The 19905-nt window shown below is 59.4% G+C and overlaps 1 protein-coding gene across 7 annotated transcripts; it reads left to right on the forward strand.

Moving 5' to 3' along the window:
- The first annotated feature begins 852 nt into the window (after positions 1-852).
- GRK6 (G protein-coupled receptor kinase 6) lies at positions 853-17254 on the forward strand. 7 transcript variants are annotated; one of them, XM_049829357.1, is made up of 16 exons: positions 853-992; positions 4513-4608; positions 7340-7452; positions 7777-7854; positions 8125-8225; positions 9497-9589; positions 9916-9979; positions 10618-10758; positions 11453-11643; positions 12441-12478; positions 12619-12708; positions 12800-13008; positions 13289-13426; positions 13678-13815; positions 13976-14110; positions 14630-17254. In XM_049829357.1, exons 1-16 carry the CDS (start codon positions 941-943, stop codon positions 14726-14728), a joined length of 1776 nt encoding a protein of 591 aa, XP_049685314.1. In that variant the 5' UTR covers positions 853-940; the 3' UTR covers positions 14729-17254. The 7 variants fall into 7 exon arrangements, with proteins under 7 accessions (XP_049685314.1, XP_049685317.1, XP_049685315.1 ...); XM_049829360.1 differs by having other exon boundaries at positions 14908-17254; XM_049829358.1 differs by having other exon boundaries at positions 15657-17254.
- The last annotated feature ends 2651 nt before the right edge of the window (positions 17255-19905 follow it).

Raw genomic sequence — 19905 nt, forward strand, 5'->3', positions numbered from 1 at the left:
ACACAACCAGCCACCAACATCAGCCCCAGCAGGATGAGGCTGGCAGCGGCGCACCCCCCACTGCCAAGGGCACCGGGGGATGAGGAAACCCCAAACCTCCACGGCAGGAGCGACCAGGGAGACCGGGCCCCACACCAGAGCTTGCGTCACCGGCCCCGCAGGGATTGACCAACACCGGACACGCAGGCCCTTGGAAGATTTTACTGAAGCCATCGCAAACGCAAGGCCAGGCTACAAAGAGGGGGAAGGCTGCCCTAAACACGTAACTGCTTTTAACGGGAGCACAGGACACCTCAGAGAGGGCCCTGGGCGCACCCGCGGCCGGGCCCCCCCGCTCGCCCGCCATAGCCCCAACCACCAGCACCGGCCGCCCACGCTCTCTCTTGAGCCTCACGGCAAGCCCCGCCTTATTAAGCAGCCGCTCGGCCTCACCCCCCAAACGCCCCTATCACGACGCAAGCTGGAGCGGAGTGGCAGCTCCCCACCCAATCAGATGCCGCAGGAGGCGGGCTTCTTTATGTGGTGGGCGCCGTTGACCCTCGCCCAATCCGTTCCCGGAGCGGCGGCTGCGCTCCCTGAGTGACACCTCGCCCTCCAGTCAGCACCCGCCCCCTCTTCCCGGCAGGGCTTCGCCAATGGCCGCCGAATGACGCGCGCTTCTCTCTCCCCGCCCCGCCCTCCCACACCTCCGCCCGCCGCGGGGCCAACGGGAGGGGAGCGGCGCGGCGGAGGGGGCGAGGCTTCCTGGGGGCTGGGCCAATGGGAGCGCGGCGCGGGAGGAGCGTGGGCAGGCATTGGCGGACTGGGTGCGGGTGGGCGGGACGCGGCGGCGGCGGCGGCGGCGGCGGCGGGGGGAGGCAGCGGCGGCGGGGCGCGGGCCGAGCCGAGGGGAGCGGCGCGGAGCCGAGCCGGGCGGGAGGCGGCAGTGCCGCCCGGGCCCATGGAGCTGGAGAACATCGTCGCCAACACCGTCCTCCTTAAGGCCCGCGAAGGTGAGCGGCGGCGCCGGGCGGACGCCGGTGCCCGGAGCTGAGGCGAGGGGGGGCGGTGTGCCGCGGGGAGGCGGCAGGCCCGGGACGGCGGCGGTGGGGAAGGCGGTCCCGGGGCAGCCCGGCCGCGGAGCGAGCCCAGCGCCCGGCAGGTACCGGTGACCTGAGCCGTGATCCCGCCGGGCCGCCTCCTGGAGCGGCGTCCGCTCCCCGGGGCTGCTGCCGCCCGGCGGGGCTGCAGGCTCCGGCGACGTCTGTCCCCGGGACCCAGCCCCGGGGCTGACCCTCCCGGGGGGGGGGGATCGCGGTCTTGGCTGCCCCCGGCGCTGCTGGGAACGGGGAGGTAACGGCGCAGGTTGGGCCCAGGCCGCCTCAAGGCAGTCGGCTCTAAACGAAGCCCCGGCTCGGGGTGCTGCGCCGGGCAGGCGGGGGCTGCTCCGCGCCCCGGGCTTGTGGTGCCTCCGGGGGGTGTTGAGCCCTCCGAGGGTGGCCTTGCTGCCTCTTCGTGTGGAAACCGCCCTGCAGCCCCTGCCTGCCTCCCGCCGGTGCTGGCAGCCTCCAGCCTTACCCCTTCCAGAGGCTTTTCTGGCTCCTCTGGCAGAGGGGAAAAGCCGCTTTAGGAGAAAAAGTTGATTTCGGGCAGGTAAACTGCTGCTTCCCACACAAGGGCCGATCCCGAAACTGCGGCGGTGAGCCCCACCCCTCTGCCACCTTCACACCAACCCTGGCCCCTGGTCCGCTCAGCGCCAGGAGCTTTGCTGCGGGCCCACAAACCTCCTGCTGCTTCAGGGGTCACGGCCGAATGCCAGGGCCTCGGCGTGGGATGCAGCCTGCCAGGAGCGGGGCTGTCCGGCAGGTACAGGGGAGCTGTACAGAGAAGCCTCGGGATGGCTTAAGGAGAGAGCTGGGAAGTCTGTCACAAAGGAGCCTGGTCCTTTGCAGAGAAGATCTGATTCAGTCAGGCGTCGGGGAGTTCATTAGATCACATAAAGTGGCGGGGAAGTACAGTCCCTCCTGGCCCACGGTGTGCAACTGGCCAGACCAAGTCATTCTGGAGCCTGAGGGGCCCACTGAAATCCAGTTTGAGGGCTTTGGAGATTAGATTTGTGGGAGCAAAGAGCAACAAAATTAAATTTACACTGGCAGAAACAATTTTGAGCTGCTTGAAAATCAGGCTTAGTGTAGGTACTTCAGGCACGGTGACTGTGGTGGACCATGACATTATGGTTCCTAATAGCAAGGTTTGGTTCAAAACCAAGTTTGGACAACACCAAACAGTGGCATTTGTGACCTCTAGACATGAGACCCTGCTTCGCATGGAGTGAGTGACCAGGAGACTGTCTCCTGTTGTGCCTTCAGCAGAGTGGAGTTTGGTTGCTGATGCAGAGCAAGGCGTCCAACGGCTGCTGCAGTGCTTCCCAGTGCTCCTCCAGTGCCTCAGCCTTGGCAGGTGGTGGGCAGTTGGGCTGCAGGCAGATACAATCCACTGACATGCTCGTGCCGGAGGGTTCCTGGCCTGTGAGAGCTGCAGATGGCTGTGCTGCCTGTCCATAGCTCTCCCACCCATGGCTGAGTGGCCGTGGTGGCCACTGGGGCGAGCTCTGGCAGCCTGTGTGACAGGACAGAGCCGCTTTGCTGGCCGGGTCCAGCAGCACCAGGTGCTTTGCTCCAGCCCAGCCTTTTTGGGAACCTCGTGGTCTGATGTGGCAGTGCAGGGCTGAGATCACCCTGTACATGCTGCAGGGGGCTGCTGACAGCTGCTGCCATAGGTTGACCATGCTCTCTGTTTCCTTCAAACTCTTCTAGGAGGGTTTGGCCCAGGGAAGGTGAAGGATCCTTCCCCTGTTGTCCCCCTTGCCTGCCGGCCTCTGGCAGAGAGACAACAGTCGAGCTTTGAGCTTTCACTAAGCCCTAAAGCTCCCTTGTGGTGAGTTCTGGGTGGATGTGGCCCACCCCTTGCCCCATCCCCAAAATGGTGGTGCTGGGAGATTGGTGTGCAGGAGACAAGTTCCCTGCTGGGCTGTTTGCTGCAGCACCAGGAGGGCGGGGGAGAACCGTGCATGAAAGGCGCTGGAGCCTCCTTTCAAAGCAAACAACTCAAGGAAATGCAAGCTGACGGTCCTCGTCCTCTGGGTGCTGTGTGGCATTGCTCTGCCTTTCCTTGAGTGCTCTTGGGGTGAGGATGGCTTGTCCTGCTGTGCCCTCACTTAGTTGTCCCCGTCCGTTTCATTGCCACAAGCTGTGGCTGACAAGAAGGTGTCTGTGCTGCTGGTTTCTTCCACCCCTGCTTACCCTTGAGTCACTTCCTTCCTGAGTTTGTACAATCGTGCAGCACAGCTGCTGGTGCGGGGCAGATGTAGCACAGCGACCCACAGCGTGCCAGGGGCTCGGACCTGGGGTGGCCCTGCAGAAGGCTGTCTGTGATGGCCCCGTCCCACCTGCCTGTCCAACCAAGGCCTCCTGCGGCGCAGGGAGCTGGATGCCCAGGGACTGCATCCAGGATTTGGGTCTGAATTGCATCCACAGTGAAGGAAAGTGTTATGAAAGTGTTTCTCAAGAGCTGATAAATGATGTTAAACCCCCCCCTGATTTCAGAAAGCCATGCCTTTGGCCCAACTTGGCAGGGTCGTTTAATGTATTTCCAAAGGGAGGTGGGAGATCGTGTGTGTTGGCACTGGGGCAGGGGGAAGGCAATCCCTGGAGGTTGGCTGATCCCAGCAATCAGTATTTCAGTACTTAGTGCTTGCTATGATGTAAATTTTTTGGTCTATCTAGAAGCTTTCCCACCCTGTCCTACAGCACTGGGCATTTACTCCAGCAACTGAAGTTGGAATAATATCTGGTTCTTGGATCTTGCTTTTCTGAGGCTGGCTTATCTCTGGAGAAAGGTGGGAGTGTCCCCACTTCACAGGTGGGAAACTGAAGTGATGAGCCCCAGGCAATGCAGTGAGTTGTCTGTGGAGCTGGGATTAGAGCAGGAATTCCTGTCTCCCAGCTTCATGTCCTCCCTCTGAGAGCCCCTCCCTGGAGTAAGCAATCAGTCTGGAATGAGTAGGTAGCATGAACATCGTTACTACAGCAGGAAGATCTTCACACAGCAAGGCTTGGCCTTGAGAGGTGATTAGTTATGCAGAGGTCCTGAGGACAGGCCTGGGAGCCAAGAGCTCTTGTCCAGGCATAGACCAACCTGTGGCTTTAGGCACTCCTGCCTGTGCCCTGATTCTCCCATCTTAAATACAAGTAACCTGAGATGTCCAGGTGAAAGGTCTTCATGTTCTTGGTTGGGACTTTGTTCAGCAGCCGGAGTGGTTGGTCTGTCCACTTGCTTTGGCAGTCAGAGACTCTAACACTTTTGTTCCACCAGCCAGGAGACGGCAGTACGGCTTTGGTCTTGTTTTCCTTGCCTGGGCTTGCTCGTGTAAACGGACAGAGGGTGTCTCCTCTCTTGGCTCCTGGCAAGGCTAGGCTGCAGTTGGACATCCTTGCTTCATAACTCACGGTGCCAATTTTGTGTGCCCTGCAGGTGGTGGTGGAAACCGGAAAGGCAAAAGTAAGAAATGGCGACAGATGCTGCAGTTCCCCCACATCAGCCTCTGCGAGGATCTTCGACAAACCCTTGGTAAGATGTGGGGGCTGGCAGCAGCTGAGCAGCACTCAGGCTCCACTCTGGAGCGGAGCCGGTGGGTGAGCATGTATGAGTGTTGTGTACCCAAAGTTGAGTCTCATGAGGGTCAGGAACATATAACAGGGCACATGTCAGCCAAATCCCAGCCAGGATCACTCAGAGCTTGGGGTGTAGGGAACAAACGATGGGTGGGTAAGTCACAGCTGCTGGGCGCTCACTGGATAGTGCCTGTTGACGTACCCACACACCTAGACTGTGACGAGCTTCACTAGAGATACACCACCTTCTCTGCAAACAGACCTGCTCAGTGTTGCAGTTTTGGAGCATCACTCTGGGCTGCCTTTGCATAAATAATAAAGGCCCTGCTAATATCCTCTGGACTCCTTGGCTGGGATTCAGTCCTGCTCTGCAGACCTCAGCTTCTAACACTAGTGCAGCAGCTTTTCTTGGGCAAAACTGGGTTCTTGCTGTGTGATATGGCTGAGAATTGTAGAGCTGGGCAGGGCTTGGCCTGTCATTCTAATACTGCACTTTGTACTCTTCATGGTTTTAATGTTGTTTGTGCAGCAGGCTTGGTCCTGAGATCATGTGAAATTGTTTTGGGGCACAGAGGGTGGGAATGCTTTGCTTCCTAGGAAGGGGTGAGGTTGTTTAAGTTGTCACTCTGGATTCAGCTGCCAGCTGGAGAGTGGCACAGCGCTGGCCTTGTTTCAGAGCAGGTGTCACTGGGCTGAGTGGCTTTTGGAGGTTTCTGCAGCTCCAGTCCCCAGTTCTGCCCTGCCCAGGTTTTCCAGGTCCCAGCAGCCCCAAGGAGAAGGGATGCCCCCTTTGAGGGCACGTGGAACTGTAGCATTTGGAATAACTCAACCTCCGTCATCCACACTGTAGCCACCAAGCTCACAATAGCCCAGTGCACACCGTGCATGCCATGCCTCGCCTCCCCGCTGCCATGCACACCATGTACCACCTCTCGGGGCTGGCTTCGCAGCCGAGTGTAGTCACATGGAGACTCTCGTCTTGGTTTTGCTGCAGACTGCCTCTCTGGAGTGAGTTCTGAGCACTGAACATAGCAATGTCCTGGGCTCTCCCTGCAGCTCCCATCTTGGCCGTTCCACCCCCTATCTGCTTCTGATTTGTGTGCCCTCAGCAGAGCTTTCCGTCAGCTGATGCCTGTCCTCTGCCTGCAGCCACCCTTCCTGTGGGTGTCATGACATGTTTTCCAGCACTGAACTTCACCTTTGTTGTGCTGCCCGTTTGCCAGTGGTGAGTGCTGGTGGTCTGTCTGTCTCTGCTGTCCCACTGTTCGGGACAGTGACTTTGTGAAGCTTTGGGAGGCAAGTCCCTCCCCAGCGGCTGGCTGTCACCACCTATGTCCCCACTTCCCCTTGGGGAGGCATGCAAGAAGTGCTTCTGGCCCAGGTGGTGGCTGCCTTGCTTGCTTTCCCCGTGGGAGAGATGACCCTGTTCCTTGTGCTTGGCTTACTCTTTGGCTGGAGTGGTTTTGTTTTCCCCTCACAGCCTGCTAGAAAGGCATTTCTTTCCTATTCCAGAGGCTTGGCAGGACCATGGGCATGGTGGGCTGGTTGCCCACTGCAGAATTAAGCTTTGTGTGCCCTGACCACAGAGAGCAACCCTCTGTGAGCCTGGGCAGCGGCGAGGGCAGCCAAAAGCTTCTGATCTCACCAGCAGCAAACTCTTGTCCTCCCGAACTGAAGGGAACTCCTTCCCCTGCAGACACAAGGAAACCGGCCGGTGCAGCGGAGCTGGTGAGGTGGCCTCCTCCCCCACCACAGCCCAGCCGTCTCCGCGCTCTCGTGCACCCTCAGGAAGCCGCAGCTTCCTCGGGAGAAACTGCTGCACGGGGAGGGGAAAGCCAGCAGTACTCAGCCCCGGGGAGTGCTGGAAGGTCCCCTGCGAGCCAGTGGATGGCTGTACATCTGCACCCCAGGCAGCCCGCAGCCCTCAGTGGCAATGGCTGTAACAGAAATCTGTTCTGGCCTGTGATCAGACAACATCTTATGAGTGGAAGGGGAGGAAAAAAAACAGAGAACTGGAAGTACTCTGGGTAGTCAAAAGGGTTTGCGCCTGGGCTGCCAGAATTCAGAGAGGGGTAGGAGGAATCAGCAGGGAAGCCGAGCTCCAGAGGGCAGTAGGAATTGATATACAAGCGAGTGGCTGTCCCATGGAGTGGGGGGGTCTAATTGCTGTGTGCAGCTTTAACAGTACATCTGTGAAAATGGTGCCTCCCATTTTGATGCTGCTGCTTCCAGCAGGGCCTTTGGGAATATGAGTGGTTTGTAAGAGTCGTCAGAGCAACTCTTGGCCTGGAAGATCTGCCTTGAAATAAGCTCAGTGTGTTCCTCATGTTCCAAGGAAAGTTGTGTATCTGGAGTAGTCAGTCGATCTCCGTGGGGAGATGATTGAGAAGAGAGCCTCCAGGCAAGCAGGAGACACAAAGGTCCCTTGCTAGAAAGAAGAAGGGCAGTCTGTACAGAACAGCAGGTCAAACCTCTTTCAGGGAAAAAGATCTTCCATAGGGGAACGTAAAAGCTCGGTCATGCCTCTTGTCCCCATTGGATGCATTTCACTTTCCTGAGAGTCTCAGGCTGGTGGGACCTGTGAGTAGCCAGCTGACAACTCGCCAGCCCCTTCACCACTGCCTATGGCCAGGGGAGTGGCTGCTCCTTTGGGGATTGGCAGTGAGTGATCTTCTCCACATTTGCAGAGCGGGACTACCACAGCCTCTGCGAGAAGCAGCCCATCGGGCACATGCTCTTTCGGCAGTTCTGCGAGACACGACCTGAGCTATCACGCTGTGTCAAGTTCCTGGATGCCGTGGTAAGAGCAAAGCCCGTTAGGCTTCGTTGGGGGAGGCAAGTATGTTCTTGGTGCCCTGGGCATAGACAGGTTGGCCCTGGGTGCCTCAGCAGTTGCCAGGTACTTCTGGGCATGTAGGGTTTTCCTGAAGGGAAAACCTGTGAGTTGCAGTTTTCTCCAAGATGGGGCTGGGCCTTTGCTTAGGGAGCTGTTTACTGGAGATCTGGTTTTCCAGGAAAGCATGGGAAACCTTGGGCAGAGGGTGTTGCTGCTCTGCAGCTGTTGCCCAGTAGCAAAGCTTGGTTCCTGGCTGGACCTGCTCCTCATGCTGTTTGCTCTATGCAGGCAGGTTATGAAGTGGCTCCAGATGAGAAGCGGAAGGAATGTGGGCAGCACCTGATTGAAAAGTACTTGAAGCCAAACGTGAGTAAGAGGGTTGTGTTTGCTGCCTGCAACAGTAGAGCAGTTGTAAAGCTGACAGCTGTCATTGCCCTTATCCTGCCACAGCGAAGGTGCTGGGCAGGATGGTGAGAGCAGAGTATAGAGCCACCCCACCACCTCACAAGTGACCATTACTGCTTTTCCCACTGGCCTGAAAGCAGATGGGCACCTGTGTGCTGTTCCTGTGGGCTTCTTCCTGGGAGGTTCCTTGTGCTCTGCTCCCTATGTCTGACTCCATCCCTTTGTCCCCAGAGTGAGGACCATGTGCCTGAAGTCCCCTCACAGCTGGTGGATGCATGTTGTGAGAGGCTGGAGCAGGAACCTTCCAAGGAGCTTTTCAAGGAATCCACTAAGTAAGTCAGAGGGCTGGGGCCTGCCTTCAGGTCACAGCACGGGGTAGATGCTGCAGCTAACTCACCTTGTCCCTTGTGGTCCCTTCCTCCAGGAGAGTGAGGACTGGTGCTAAGGCCTGTGGAGTTTTGAGCTAGTGGTTTGCAGCACAGCTACAGGAAAGCAAAGGCGAGAAGCTCCCATGGACTCTGGGAGCCATAAGCTGCTGCAGAAACCTCTGTCATTCCTCTCAGTCTGCTGTGGATCTGAGTTGCCATTTGGGAAGACCCCGTTTCAGCGATCCTCAGCATCTGGCCATGCTGTTCCTAGTCTTGTGCCAGGATCTCGTAGGCACCCGTAGAGCAGAGCTGACAACTGCAGTCCCAGTGCCAGCTGTCCTCTCCCACTGGCTGCAGATGTGGCTGTTGTGGTTAGATTACACTGGCTGTTGCTTTAGCGATCTAAGGTCAATTCTGTTCCCATCGCAGAAGCAGTGGCTGAGGTCCTGGCTCCGGGTGCAAAGCAGAAGCTGGGCTTATAGCCTCCACCCCTCCCTGAACAGTAGCTGGAGCACATTGCCTAATCGAGTGCAGGGCTGTGGCAATGGGTTTGCTGCAGTCTTCTGAGGAGTGTTAGCTCTGTGTGTGGTAACTACTGTCACTGTCTGAATGCAGAGCCTCCAGGCTGGGCCCTGCCTGCTCTTGGCAAGCTCTGAAAGGGGAAGAGCCCGTCCGCTTCTTCTTGATGCATGTCTCCAGTCTAGACACTATGTCTAAGGCTCTTTACTCCGCTGGGCAGCCCTGGCACCGGTCTCTGAGGCAGTTAGCTCTCTCGAGCAGGATCCCCTGTGGCCTTTTGTGCTGGATATTCATCTGAAAGTGAACAACTCAGCGCCCAGTGCTGAACATTGCTAGCAGCTTTCGGCAGCTGATTACAGCCTTGTGTCCGCATTTGCCCTGTGAGCAGAGGGGCAATTACAAAGAGTCTCATCGTCCCCCCTTTGTCCCACAGCCCTGACTGATGCTGAGGCCACAATTAGCAGTGCCAGCCTGGTCCCAGGGTGCTGTGTTTGTCCCAGCGGTACCTCCAATGTGCCTTCCTTTTGCATCAGGCTTAGCGTGGAGGGGGGCTTTCTGGGCCAGGGCTATGTGGGTGATTCAGCACCGGGCTAGGTGAGGGGATGGCAAAGTAAATGGGCTCTCGGGGCTGCTCACCTCCTCTTTCCTTGGACTGCTGGCTTTTTCCACGAGTGTGATCACCTCTCAGGAACCTTGCTGGCTCTGCTCTGTCCTAGGCTTATCCATGACTACTTGAGTGTGGCTCCCTTTGCTGACTACCTCGACAGCTTGTACTTCAACCGCTTCCTGCAGTGGAAATGGCTGGAACGGTAACACTCCCTGGCATCACTGGGAGACCTGCACCCTCCTTGCACAGGCTGCCCAAGTCCCCCCTTGGGCTCCTTCCTGTGCTGGTCCCTGGCAGGAGCCAAGGGCCTGGCCTTTATCTGCTCTTGCTCCCCTTCAGGGCCATTTATTAGCACCATCAGCCTCTACTGGCTGCCTCAGCCTTGCTTGCCTCACAGGGAAGCAAGGTCTGTTGGAGCAGGGGTTTTGGGGTGAGCCAGTCTCTCAGGCCACCGCATGGGGGTGTTTTGGGCTTCAGCCCCTGCTCTCTCCCTGCTCCCATCTCACTCCAGTTTCCTTTCCCTCACAGGCAGCCAGTGACCAAAAACACTTTCCGCCAGTACCGTGTGCTGGGCAAGGGCGGTTTTGGGGAGGTAAGTGACCACTATTTCCTCTGCATTCAGAGGAATGCTGCCAGGTGCAGACCTGGGTTGGCCATCAGGGTGCCACAAGCTGCTCCAGCACCTGGAGACAGGTGCTGCTGGCTGGGTGGACTGTGGGGGCTCTGCGCTAGGCACTGCTGTGCTCTGGGCATTGCAGGATCTGTCAGTTCCCCTCTGAGGGTCAAGAGCTCCCTCTCGCCAGGCACTGGAGGTGTGGGAGGTGTTGCATAGGGTAGGTAGCGTGTGCCCTGTGGTGTATACTGCCACCCGGGCAGTATGGGTTCCCAGTGTCTTGGCAGAGGAAACTGCACTCCTGAAAACTGTCACTGTCAGGCTTCCTTCTGTTTCTGGAGTGGCCTTCTGTCTTCCCAAGCACCAGCCATGGTGCTGCTACAGGTGGCAGGGGCATTGCAGCCCTCTACTGCTTATCTGTGACATCTGGAGATGTCAGTTCTTGGAGATGTCACTGCTCCCTGTGTCCTTGCTTTGACAACAGGCTTCTCACTATCCTCAGAGTGAAGTGGGGACAGAGACATCTTTGCCTTCCCATACTTCTTCCTGAGAGCAGAACCTAGACCCCCACCCCGGAAACAGCAGTGGGAGGGTGCTGAGCCTTGTCCTTCCTCCAGGTTTGTGCCTGCCAAGTGCGTGCCACGGGAAAGATGTATGCCTGCAAGAAGCTGGAGAAGAAACGGATCAAAAAGCGGAAGGGAGAGGCCATGGCCCTGAATGAGAAACAGATCCTGGAAAAAGTGAACAGTAGGTTTGTAGTAAGTACATAGGAATTGCTCTCACTTTGCTGCGGTGGTTGATTTCTTCCTCCAACCAGCCAGCCTGGCACTTCTGTGCTCTTCACCCGGTGTGGAGAGGCAAGAGCAGACCCTGCACATGGCGGGGGATAGAGTCCTGGTGGCTGCAGGTGTCTCACAAGGCTGGGGTCTGGCAGGACATCCTGCTGCCTCCACAAGATGCTGTAAATGCCCCCAAACTCAGATCCAAACACCCATCTGGTCTCACAGGCACCTTCTTAACCTCTGGGACACAAGAAAGCAGCAAGAACTGTCTCCAGACAGCCAAGTGGGCAGAAGCCTAACCCTGAGCTGTGTGGTGGGGAGCTCTGTCCCTGGTTGCAATGAGTGTGGACAGCCTGAAACCTCCCTTTATGGAGGATTCATCAGATGCTGCCCCAGGGTTGCTGTTGGTTGCTGCTTGCCCCAGAGGAGAGCAGTTCTGGCTCAGCTAAATAGTGTCCTCCCTGTCTGAGGAAAATGGGGTGTGCTGGGACTGCTGGGCACTTCCACGTCCTCCTTGGGTTTGCACAGTTCCCCCTCTGCCTCCTCTGCTGGCAAAGGCCCAGTCCTGCTGCCCATGAGTGGCTGCTTGGGTGACAAAGTGCCCATCAGAGTGTGGGCACTTCCCTCTTCCAGCTGTGTCTTCTAACAGCCTTTCTGCCCTGAATTGCAGGTGAGCTTAGCCTATGCATATGAAACTAAAGATGCTCTCTGCCTAGTGCTGACCCTCATGAATGGAGGGGACCTCAAGTTCCATATCTACCACATGGGAGAGGCTGGCTTCGAGGAGCCCCGGGCAGCTTTCTACGCTGCCGAGATCTGCTGTGGCCTTGAGGACTTGCACCAGGAGAGGATAGTGTACAGGTGCGTGCTGCCTGGTCCCTGCTGGGAGACCTTGTACGGACTGCAGAAGGAAGAGGGTTCCTGCTGCTCTTACTAGCCCAGCTGGGTCTGTCTGCTCAAGAAAATAAGCTCAGGCTTGAAAGCAGCACAGGGCTGAGTGAGAGGGGATCAGGAACAGAAAGCTGATCTCATGGGAGCGACGTCAGAGCTTAGCTTGGCTTCCTCATGGTGGTAAATGATCACCAAGAGCAAGATGTGATCATGCTGTGAATGCCTGAGGGCAGGCACTGGGGTGCTTAACTCCCTGGGCAGTATTGACACTAGAACAAAGGAGGGTAGGCTGCCCCTATATGCTCAAGACTGAGAGCTGGGCAGGAGGGAGAACACACTGATGTATGACTGTACTCACCGGGTTGTGTGATGCAGCGTTAGGGAAAGCACAGCTAAACACAGGGACAGAAACTCCCTTCTAGTCCTACGCTGTGCCTTGCCCTGGGGCACGGTAAGCAGAAGAAGCCTCTGCTCCTCTCTTGCATGGCACCATAGCGAGGTCTGCACCTGCAAAGAGGGAATCAGCCACAGGCTCACTGCTTCCTTGTGGAGGGTTGAAGGTTGTCATGTCCTGCCTCTCTGCCCAGGAGGGGAGAACTTGCAGGGCTAACTCCGGGGCAGAAGGGCAAGGGGAAGGTTATCTGTGTGCCCGAGGCAGGGGCATTGCATCCCTCTGCTCTTATCTGTGAATTCCCGAGATGTTGCTGTTGCTTGTGTCCTTTGCTTTGACAACAGGCTTCTTGCTAATCAAGTCCCTTCCTTCCTAGGGACCTGAAGCCAGAGAACATATTGCTGGATGACCATGGTGAGTGCAGGGCCAAGAGAAGCCCTGGGTCTGAGTCCTTCTCTCTTCCTCTCCTTGAACCAGGGTTGCTCTGTGTTCTTGGCAGCTTCAGATATTGTCCCTTGACCTTGTCCTGTTAACTTGCCCCCTCCTCTGTGCAGGTCACATCCGTATCTCAGACCTGGGGCTAGCTGTGCACGTGCCTGAGGGCCAAACAATCAAGGGCCGGGTGGGGACAGTTGGCTACATGGGTAAGTGGCCCTGCTTTAATCAAAAAGTGGTCTCTGACTGCACACGTGCTCTCCCTGCCCTCACATGTCCCTCACCCCCGCTGCTATGTAGCTCCGGAGGTGGTGAAGAACGAGCGCTACACGTTCAGCCCAGACTGGTGGGCTCTAGGCTGCCTGGTGTACGAGATGATCGAGGGACAGTCCCCCTTCCAGCAGCGCAAGAAGAAGATCAAGCGGGAGGAGGTGGAGCGGTTGGTGAAGGAAGTGCAGGAGGAGTACTCAGAGAAATTCTCGCCCTGTGCCCGCTCCCTCTGCACCATGGTACGAGTGTGCATCCCTGTCCCTTTGCTCCCACCACCTATTTGCATGCAGCAGGAGAATGTGGAGGCTGCTTCCTGTAGAGGTGCTGGTGGCAGCCAGGTTCCCTTGTCTCTGATAAGGCAGTGTAGGAGGATCCAGAGTGCCTTAATTTCTTGCCCCCCCAGCCGCTTAGCGGGCCTGTGCCGACCCTAGAGATATACTGCAGGAGCCCAGCTGAACTCAGGGCTGCTCCTGCCTGAAGCACCCTCCACCCAGGACACTGATTTCCTGTGTGTTGCAGCTCCTGTGCAAAGACCCTCTGGAGCGCCTGGGGTGCCGAGGAGCTGGGGCCAAGGAAGTGAAGGAACACCCTCTCTTCAAGCACCTCAACTTCAGGAGGCTGGAAGCAGGCATGCTGGACCCCCCCTTCAAGCCAGATGTAAGTGCCTGTCTGTATCCTGACCTCTTCAGACACTGGTGCTGTGAAAGGAAGCGAGAGCCCTGGAGTGGCTCACCTGAGGAGATGGGGCCCATCTGCTTCCCTCTTGTTTCTGGAGCCTGGCAGGACAGGGGTCAAGCAAGCTCTGGGCTGCAGAGAGAGGGGGTCTGGGCTTGGCCATGAGCCACGGCTGTTTGAGGTGGTGGCATCATCATGGAGCCTGGCATTAGAGCAATCTTTGTGCTGTTTAGCCCCAGGCCATCTACTGCAAGGATGTTCTAGACATTGAGCAGTTCTCCACAGTGAAAGGGGTGGAGCTGGAGCCCACAGACAACGACTTCTACCAGAAGTTTGCCACGGGAAGTGTGCCCATTCCTTGGCAGAATGAGGTAGGTTTGCAGGACAGGTCTTTGCTCCTGCTTGTGTCTGCCATGGCCAAGTGCAGTGTCCCGCAGGGCTCATGCTGTCCCTGCTGCTCTTGTGCTCTGCTGGGCCCTCAGTGGTGGGCTTCTGGTGACAGTTCCTGCAGCCGTCTTTGCCCTCTTCCAGATGATCGAGACGGAATGTTTTAAGGAGCTGAATGTCTTTAGCACAGATGGCATGGTGCCCCCAGACCTGGATTGGAAAGGGCAGCCTTCTCCGCAGCCCAAAAAAGGGTTACTCCAGCGCTTATTCAGCAGACAGGTAAGAGTGTTTGCCCAGCGTTTCCTCCCCAGCAAGTCCTCTAGCAGCAATGAGCCTGCTCCTGCCTGTGCCAGGCAGATGTGGCAAGGAGGTGGGCACAAGAGGGCAGCAGACAGAGTCTCCGCTAGTGGTGGGTGGCTGGACCCCAGGGCTCTCAGGGGGACCCATGCAAGGGTGCAGGGAGCCAGCCCTCACCTGGCTGGCACTCCCTGTGCTGGGGGACTCGAGGGGGCTGGGATGGAGTGTCCTGGCTAAACGTGCTGGAGTCACACAGGCGGGGGGATGTTGAAGGCACTAAAATAGCAGTCCTCCCTTCCTACATGAATAATACCAACCCTGAAGAAGACCTTGCTCTTGGAATGGGCTGCCTGGGCTCCCCAGAGCATTTCTGCCAGACCTTGAGGCAGGCAGAGAGCAGTTCTTTCGAGGGACAAGGAGAACGGAAATGTCTTGCAGCTGCTGTGGGCTTGCTTGCCTGCCTGTCTCCTCTGCCCAGAACAGTCTTTGCCTTCTTTCCAGGACTGGCAAAGTCTGGGCTGCTGCCTCTCAACAGCTGCTTGCAGCTGCGGGACTCAAGCGTGGTTGGCTTTGGACCTACTCTCAGCCATCCGGTGCTGACTCCTGCTTCCCCGATGAGCTCCCAGTTGTTCTTCTCTGTTCAGTGGGCTGCCCTAGCCAGGGCCAACTCTGGGCTGGGATAGCCAGCCCTTCCTGAGGCAGGCAGGACCTGCCAAAGGATGGGCAGCTGCCTGTAGTAGGGGTTGAGCTGTGATTTGCCGCGTGTTTTCTCTTTCCAGAGGTGAGCAGTCTCTCCTGGCTGCTCTGCTCAGGGAAATGCCCGGTGGCCCGCGGACATGGCAAGATCTGGGAAAGAGGAGTGTTGTCCTTCAGTGCCTATCCCCTGACCCCAGCAGAGCACAAGCTGCTTGTTGTTCTAACTGCCCCGAGCCACTAATCCCGCTTCCCTGCTCTTGCTGCCTTTGTGGGGGAGGCCTTGCCCTCAGCTTGAGCCAAAGCTGCCCCTGCACTGCCGCTGCTGGGAGCTCCGCTCCCAGGGGGCTGTGGGAAGTTTCCTTCACTCCTCTCTTCGGATGTCCAGGACACACAGAAGGGTTGAGAAACCGTGAAGGGTTTGGCATTGCCCCGTGCTCAGACTCCCTTTCCAGCAAAAAGGGCTTGGGCTGCTTCTGTGGCTGGCCGAGCCCTGAGCGGGGCAGATTGTCTGTGCCGGCACTGAGCTGTCTCCCTGGGTGGCTGTAGTCCATGGAGCCCATCTTCCATCCAGCTTATGAGCTAGTCAGCTGCGTGCTCACCAGTCTGTCTGCCAGGAGCTGAACCCCCAGATGCAGCTTGACTGTTTCTCTGCAGATGAGGGATCCCCTCCAACCCCTTGCCTCCATGTACCTCTCCCATGTGCAGGCCAGGGGGGGGCCTGGCCCTCCCCTACCTGAGGGCAGCTGTAGGCTGGGTTGTGTGACCTTGCTCACCTTCTGCTTGCTGTGCTCCTCTCTCTCCCTCCTCCCTCTCCTTGCCCTTCTGACTTCAGGACTGTTGTGGAAACTGCAGCGACAGTGAAGAAGAGCCCACCCGGCTGTAGAGCACAGCTTGTTCTCCAGCCCCTGGGACCCCCTGGCCTCTCCGGGTACCCAGCAGAACAGCAGCCCAGCCTGAAGGACAAGGTAGCAGCGGCCCCACAAAGTGGATTTGTTTACAGCTTTACACGTCTGTGTTTGAAGACTCTGAGGATGGCTCCAGGGCTGGCAGCAGCACGCAGCTCAGGCTGAGGCCCATCTGACCATGGGCAAGCCCTTGTCCCCAAGACAGACCTGGATGCTTCTGAATCTGCCACTTGGGATTTTGCTGCTGCTGCCCACCGGCTGCCACTCCCCTCCTGCGCCCAGTGTGGGAGGGAGGGATTGCACCGGCGTGGGCCAAGGCCAGGCTGGAGCAGCTCTGCTGACACATTCCATGGTGCCAAAGTAGCACTGCAGGTTTGGTGTATATTTATATATGTCGGTCTGTACATATCACATGTCAGTTTTTAATCTATAGGTGGGGGCCTGCACTGCCCCCACTCTGTCACAGGCACAAATGTCCTCCTATGGGGGGAGCGACGGTCCCAGCTTTGTACCAGGGAGTCCTGGGCAGAGGCCTTCTGTGCCTTGAGGTGCCTAAAGCATCTTTCCTGGACCTTTCTGGCTGTGCTGAGGCGTCCCTGGCTCCAGCGGAGTCCATTGCTCAGCCTCGAGGCACAGGAAACGGCTGTGCCAAAGCGTCTACCATTGCATCCTGGCAGCAGAGCGTCACTGCCTCATCCTCGCTTCCCTGTCTGCCGGAGCCTGCTTCCTCCCGCCTCGTCTCGCACATGCTGCCAGCTCTGGGGAGCTGATCCTGGTCCCCTTTCCAGACCGCTGGCAGGCTGCCTGTGGCACAGCAGGACACAGCTGCTCCCACGGCACATGCTCAGAAGGTAGCTGCTGCTGGGTCCAAAGGGTCGGTCCGATCCCTAGCATGGTGCAGGATGGCCCCAGTGCAGTTCCACCAGCTCCGGACCAGCCATCTGTGTGTGCTGGGGGTGCCGCCTTCTCCAGGCCCAGCTCGGTGTCGGAGGAGCAGACACATGAGGGACTCTGCTCTCGGGGAGCAAAGCCATGGTAAAGGGAATGTCCCTTGCTGGTGTCATGCCATGGTAAAGGGAATGTCCCTTGCTGGTGTCATGCTGTGAGCTGTGGCCCAAGAGTGAACGGGGCTGGGACCAGCCTGCCTGCTGTACCGGCTTCGTGTGCATCCTCAGGGGTCCTGGGGAGCCAGCACAGCTCTTGTCCCTAAGGGCAGGGCAGGAGTGGAGGGGCTGGAGCCCTGCGTGTCCCTGGGGAGCAGTGTGGGGCTCAGCCTGCCTCTCCATACTGCTTGTCCTGTCCCCTCTTGTGCACGCTCATCCCAGCTGTGTCCTGAGCAGTAACTTGTCTCTTCTGTGTGTGTGTGTATGCACACGCGTGCGTGTGTGCGTGCTGCCGCCTCGTGCTCATTCTGAGCCAGGCCCCTCCGGGGGGGCTGAGCACCTACTTGGACCTGTGGTATCATTTGCTTGCCTTGCACTAAAGTTGGAGAGTATTTAAATTTTTAACCTTTTGTTAAGCATAAGATTGGCCGTGCCTTCTATTGTCGTGTCAAGGGGGGTGAACCGTGCAGAGGGGGACCTTGTTCCAGCGCAGCTGCAGGTCGTACAGGGTTCGTGGCTGTAAGGAGGAGAGGAGCAGGGACCCCTGTTCCTGGGCTGGTGCTCCGGTCCTGCAGGGAAGGGCTGGGGCTGCCCACCATGACAGGGGTTGATGCTGAGCCTTGTGGATCCCGGGTCGCCCTCAGTGGCTTCTGCTGGGTGATTTTGGTCGGTGCAGGGCCATGGCAGGTACAAGGCCTTGTGCCGTTGGGGTGCTCTTGTCTGCTGTGGTTCCCTTTGGGGCATGTCGCCCCGCTCCTCTTTGCCTTCAGCACAGCCCCTCCTGGGATGTCCCGGGTGTGCTGTGGGGCTGGGGTCAGAGTCCTGCTCCCCTCCGGGTGCTGTGCATTGCTCTTTCGGGGGTGGGGGGGTGGACCGTGCAGAGGGGGACCTTGCGGAAGCACAGAGCATTGCCTCCTTAGCCCAAGGGACAGCCCCTGAAAGCGGGGACACGGCGTGAGCAGGGTTAGGGTCACGACAGCCGTGGGGGAGCGTGCAAAGGGGACAGCCAGGTTCAGCGTGGATGCATGGTGGATTTGGGGTCCGGGGACGGCGGCAGGGCCGGTGGCAGCAGCGGCAGCCTCGTGCGCAGCGCGGGGGGGCCGCACACAGCTGCACAGGGATGAGAATAGCAAGTGCGGCTGGGTAGCTAGGGAACAGTTGCTATGGGAGCGGGCCGAGGAGGAGTTCTCACACTCGGAGGGGGCATCTTGGGGTAAAATCCAGGAATTTTCTGCAGCCGTAGAAGGAAGGCAGGCAGGGCGGGGGGATGGGGACTGCCTGGGGATTGCTGCTCCCACCGCACTGGCCAGGGATGCTCGTGCTGCCCTGCCGGCACTGCCTGGGCTGTGGCACCCTGGCACCGAGGTCCTGGGGTCACCAGCGTGTTAGTGGTGTCCGTCAGAACGGTCAGCGTGGCTCTGCGGGCAGGGCCGGGGTGTGGGCAGCCTGCCCTGAGCCGTGAGCAGGGCGTGGAAGGGGCTCTGCCTGTCCCCAGCTCCCCCCTGCCCAGCAGTGTCCCAGCCCTGGGTGTTTAGGGGGTGCCACGTCCCCATCCCTCTCCTTGCTGCAGGGGGGGAGCAGCGTGCGGGTGAATGGGCGCTGGTGTATACAGCCAGAGCTGGAATGGGTGGGTCTGGGCTCCACGGACACGGCAGGCCCTGGGCGAGCTCCGAGTGGGCCCTGGGGCGCTGGGGGTCCTGGGTCGTGCCCCGAGCCGTGGGGCTGTGGTGGCAGTGCCCGCACACGATTTTCAGGGGTGAAGGATGCTCTCAGCTGTTGCCTGGGCAACGGCTCCTCCTCCAGCCCACCATGTGGCTCGGGGAGCGCTCCCCCGCCTGCCTCCCCCCGCCGCCGTGGGGAAGGGGAAGGCAGCTCCCGGCCCCCGGCGCTGGCGGGGCCGGAGGCCTGGCTTCCCCCGATCGCCCTCACCCTGGCATGACGATGCCCGTGGGCCCCAGCGTGCCCCCCGCGTCTGTGTCCCCCATGCCCCGAGGGAGCACCCAAGCCCCCCTGCATGGCCGCAGCCTCCTGCCTGCCGTGGGTGCTGCTCGGGCACCCCCACAACCGTCGAGCCGGCACTGCCGGGCTGCCACGGCTGCGCTGTGAGGTCCGATCGCAGGAGACAAGTTCCAGCAAGGTGAGTCGGGGCCGGAGCCAAGGGGGCCGGGGAAGACACGGCCACCACGGCCCTGCTACGAGCGAGGTGGTGGGGCTTGGCCGTCTGCCGGAGCCGCTCTGCCCGGCCGTGGTGGGAGCAGGCTGCCAGTTCCCGGCTTCCCCGGGTCGTCCCCTGGCCGGGATGGAGGAAGTCCTTCCGGCCGGGCCCCGGCAGAACAATGCGCCGTGTGTGCGGCTGCAGCAGGCGCCTGCCACCCTGCCCACGGGGAGGAAGTGGTGGCAGGGTCACGGCCCGCGTGGGGCACCCCTGCCGGGCACCCACACCCGGTCACCCACCCGGCCTCTGGCCTGGGCACAGAGTGGGCACGGCTCTGCCCTGTAACCACGCTCCCAGCATCTGACACAGCCCCAGGGTGCAGCCAAGGGAGAGCGGGTGTTCTCGCCCCCAAGCTGGGCGCATGGTGGGGGGGGGAATCTCCCATGGGAGCCGTGACCACCGGCCTTGGGCGCAGCAGAGAAGAGCTGGCGATGGCCCCCAGATAGCGAATGGCTGGGGGACCCCTAGTGCAGGGGGCCAAGTCCTCGGGGCAGGCCGGCGAGGGGTCTGCTCTGGGGCAAGGGCAGCCTCAAGTGAGCGGGGTGCCCCCAGGACAGCCTGCTGCGTCACCCGGTGCCACCTCTGTCCCTCGCTGTCCTTGCGGCCAGGCTGGCATCCCCGCCCCGCACAGCCACGCGTCCCGCTGCAGCACCCCAGTGGGCTGCAGCGGCGGGGGCCGTTAAGGACTCGTCAGCAGCTGAGCTGCCCTCCCTGCCACTGTCCCTGTACTGTGCCGGCTGTCACCCCGGGGCAGCACATGGCCGTCACCCCTGAGGAGACTGCGGCTGGCACCAGGGGAGCGGGTGGCCGGCAAACCCTGGCACGCCACAGCCACCCCCAGGGCGAGTGCACGGCCAC

This window comes from Accipiter gentilis, chromosome 26 (assembly GCF_929443795.1).
Source record: "Accipiter gentilis chromosome 26, bAccGen1.1, whole genome shotgun sequence".
In the NCBI taxonomy this organism is placed as follows: Eukaryota; Metazoa; Chordata; class Aves; order Accipitriformes; family Accipitridae; genus Astur; species Astur gentilis.

Coding starts and splice junctions, on each gene's coding strand:
- GRK6 (XM_049829357.1), top strand. CDS start 941: ATGGAGCTGGAGAACATCGTCGCCAACACCGTCCTCCTTAAGGCCCGC. Junction 10,759..11,452: donor AAGTGAACAGTAGGTTTGTA/GTAAGTACATAG, acceptor CCTGAATTGCAG/GTGAGCTTAGCCTATGCATA. Junction 12,479..12,618: donor CATATTGCTGGATGACCATG/GTGAGTGCAGGG, acceptor TCCTCTGTGCAG/GTCACATCCGTATCTCAGAC.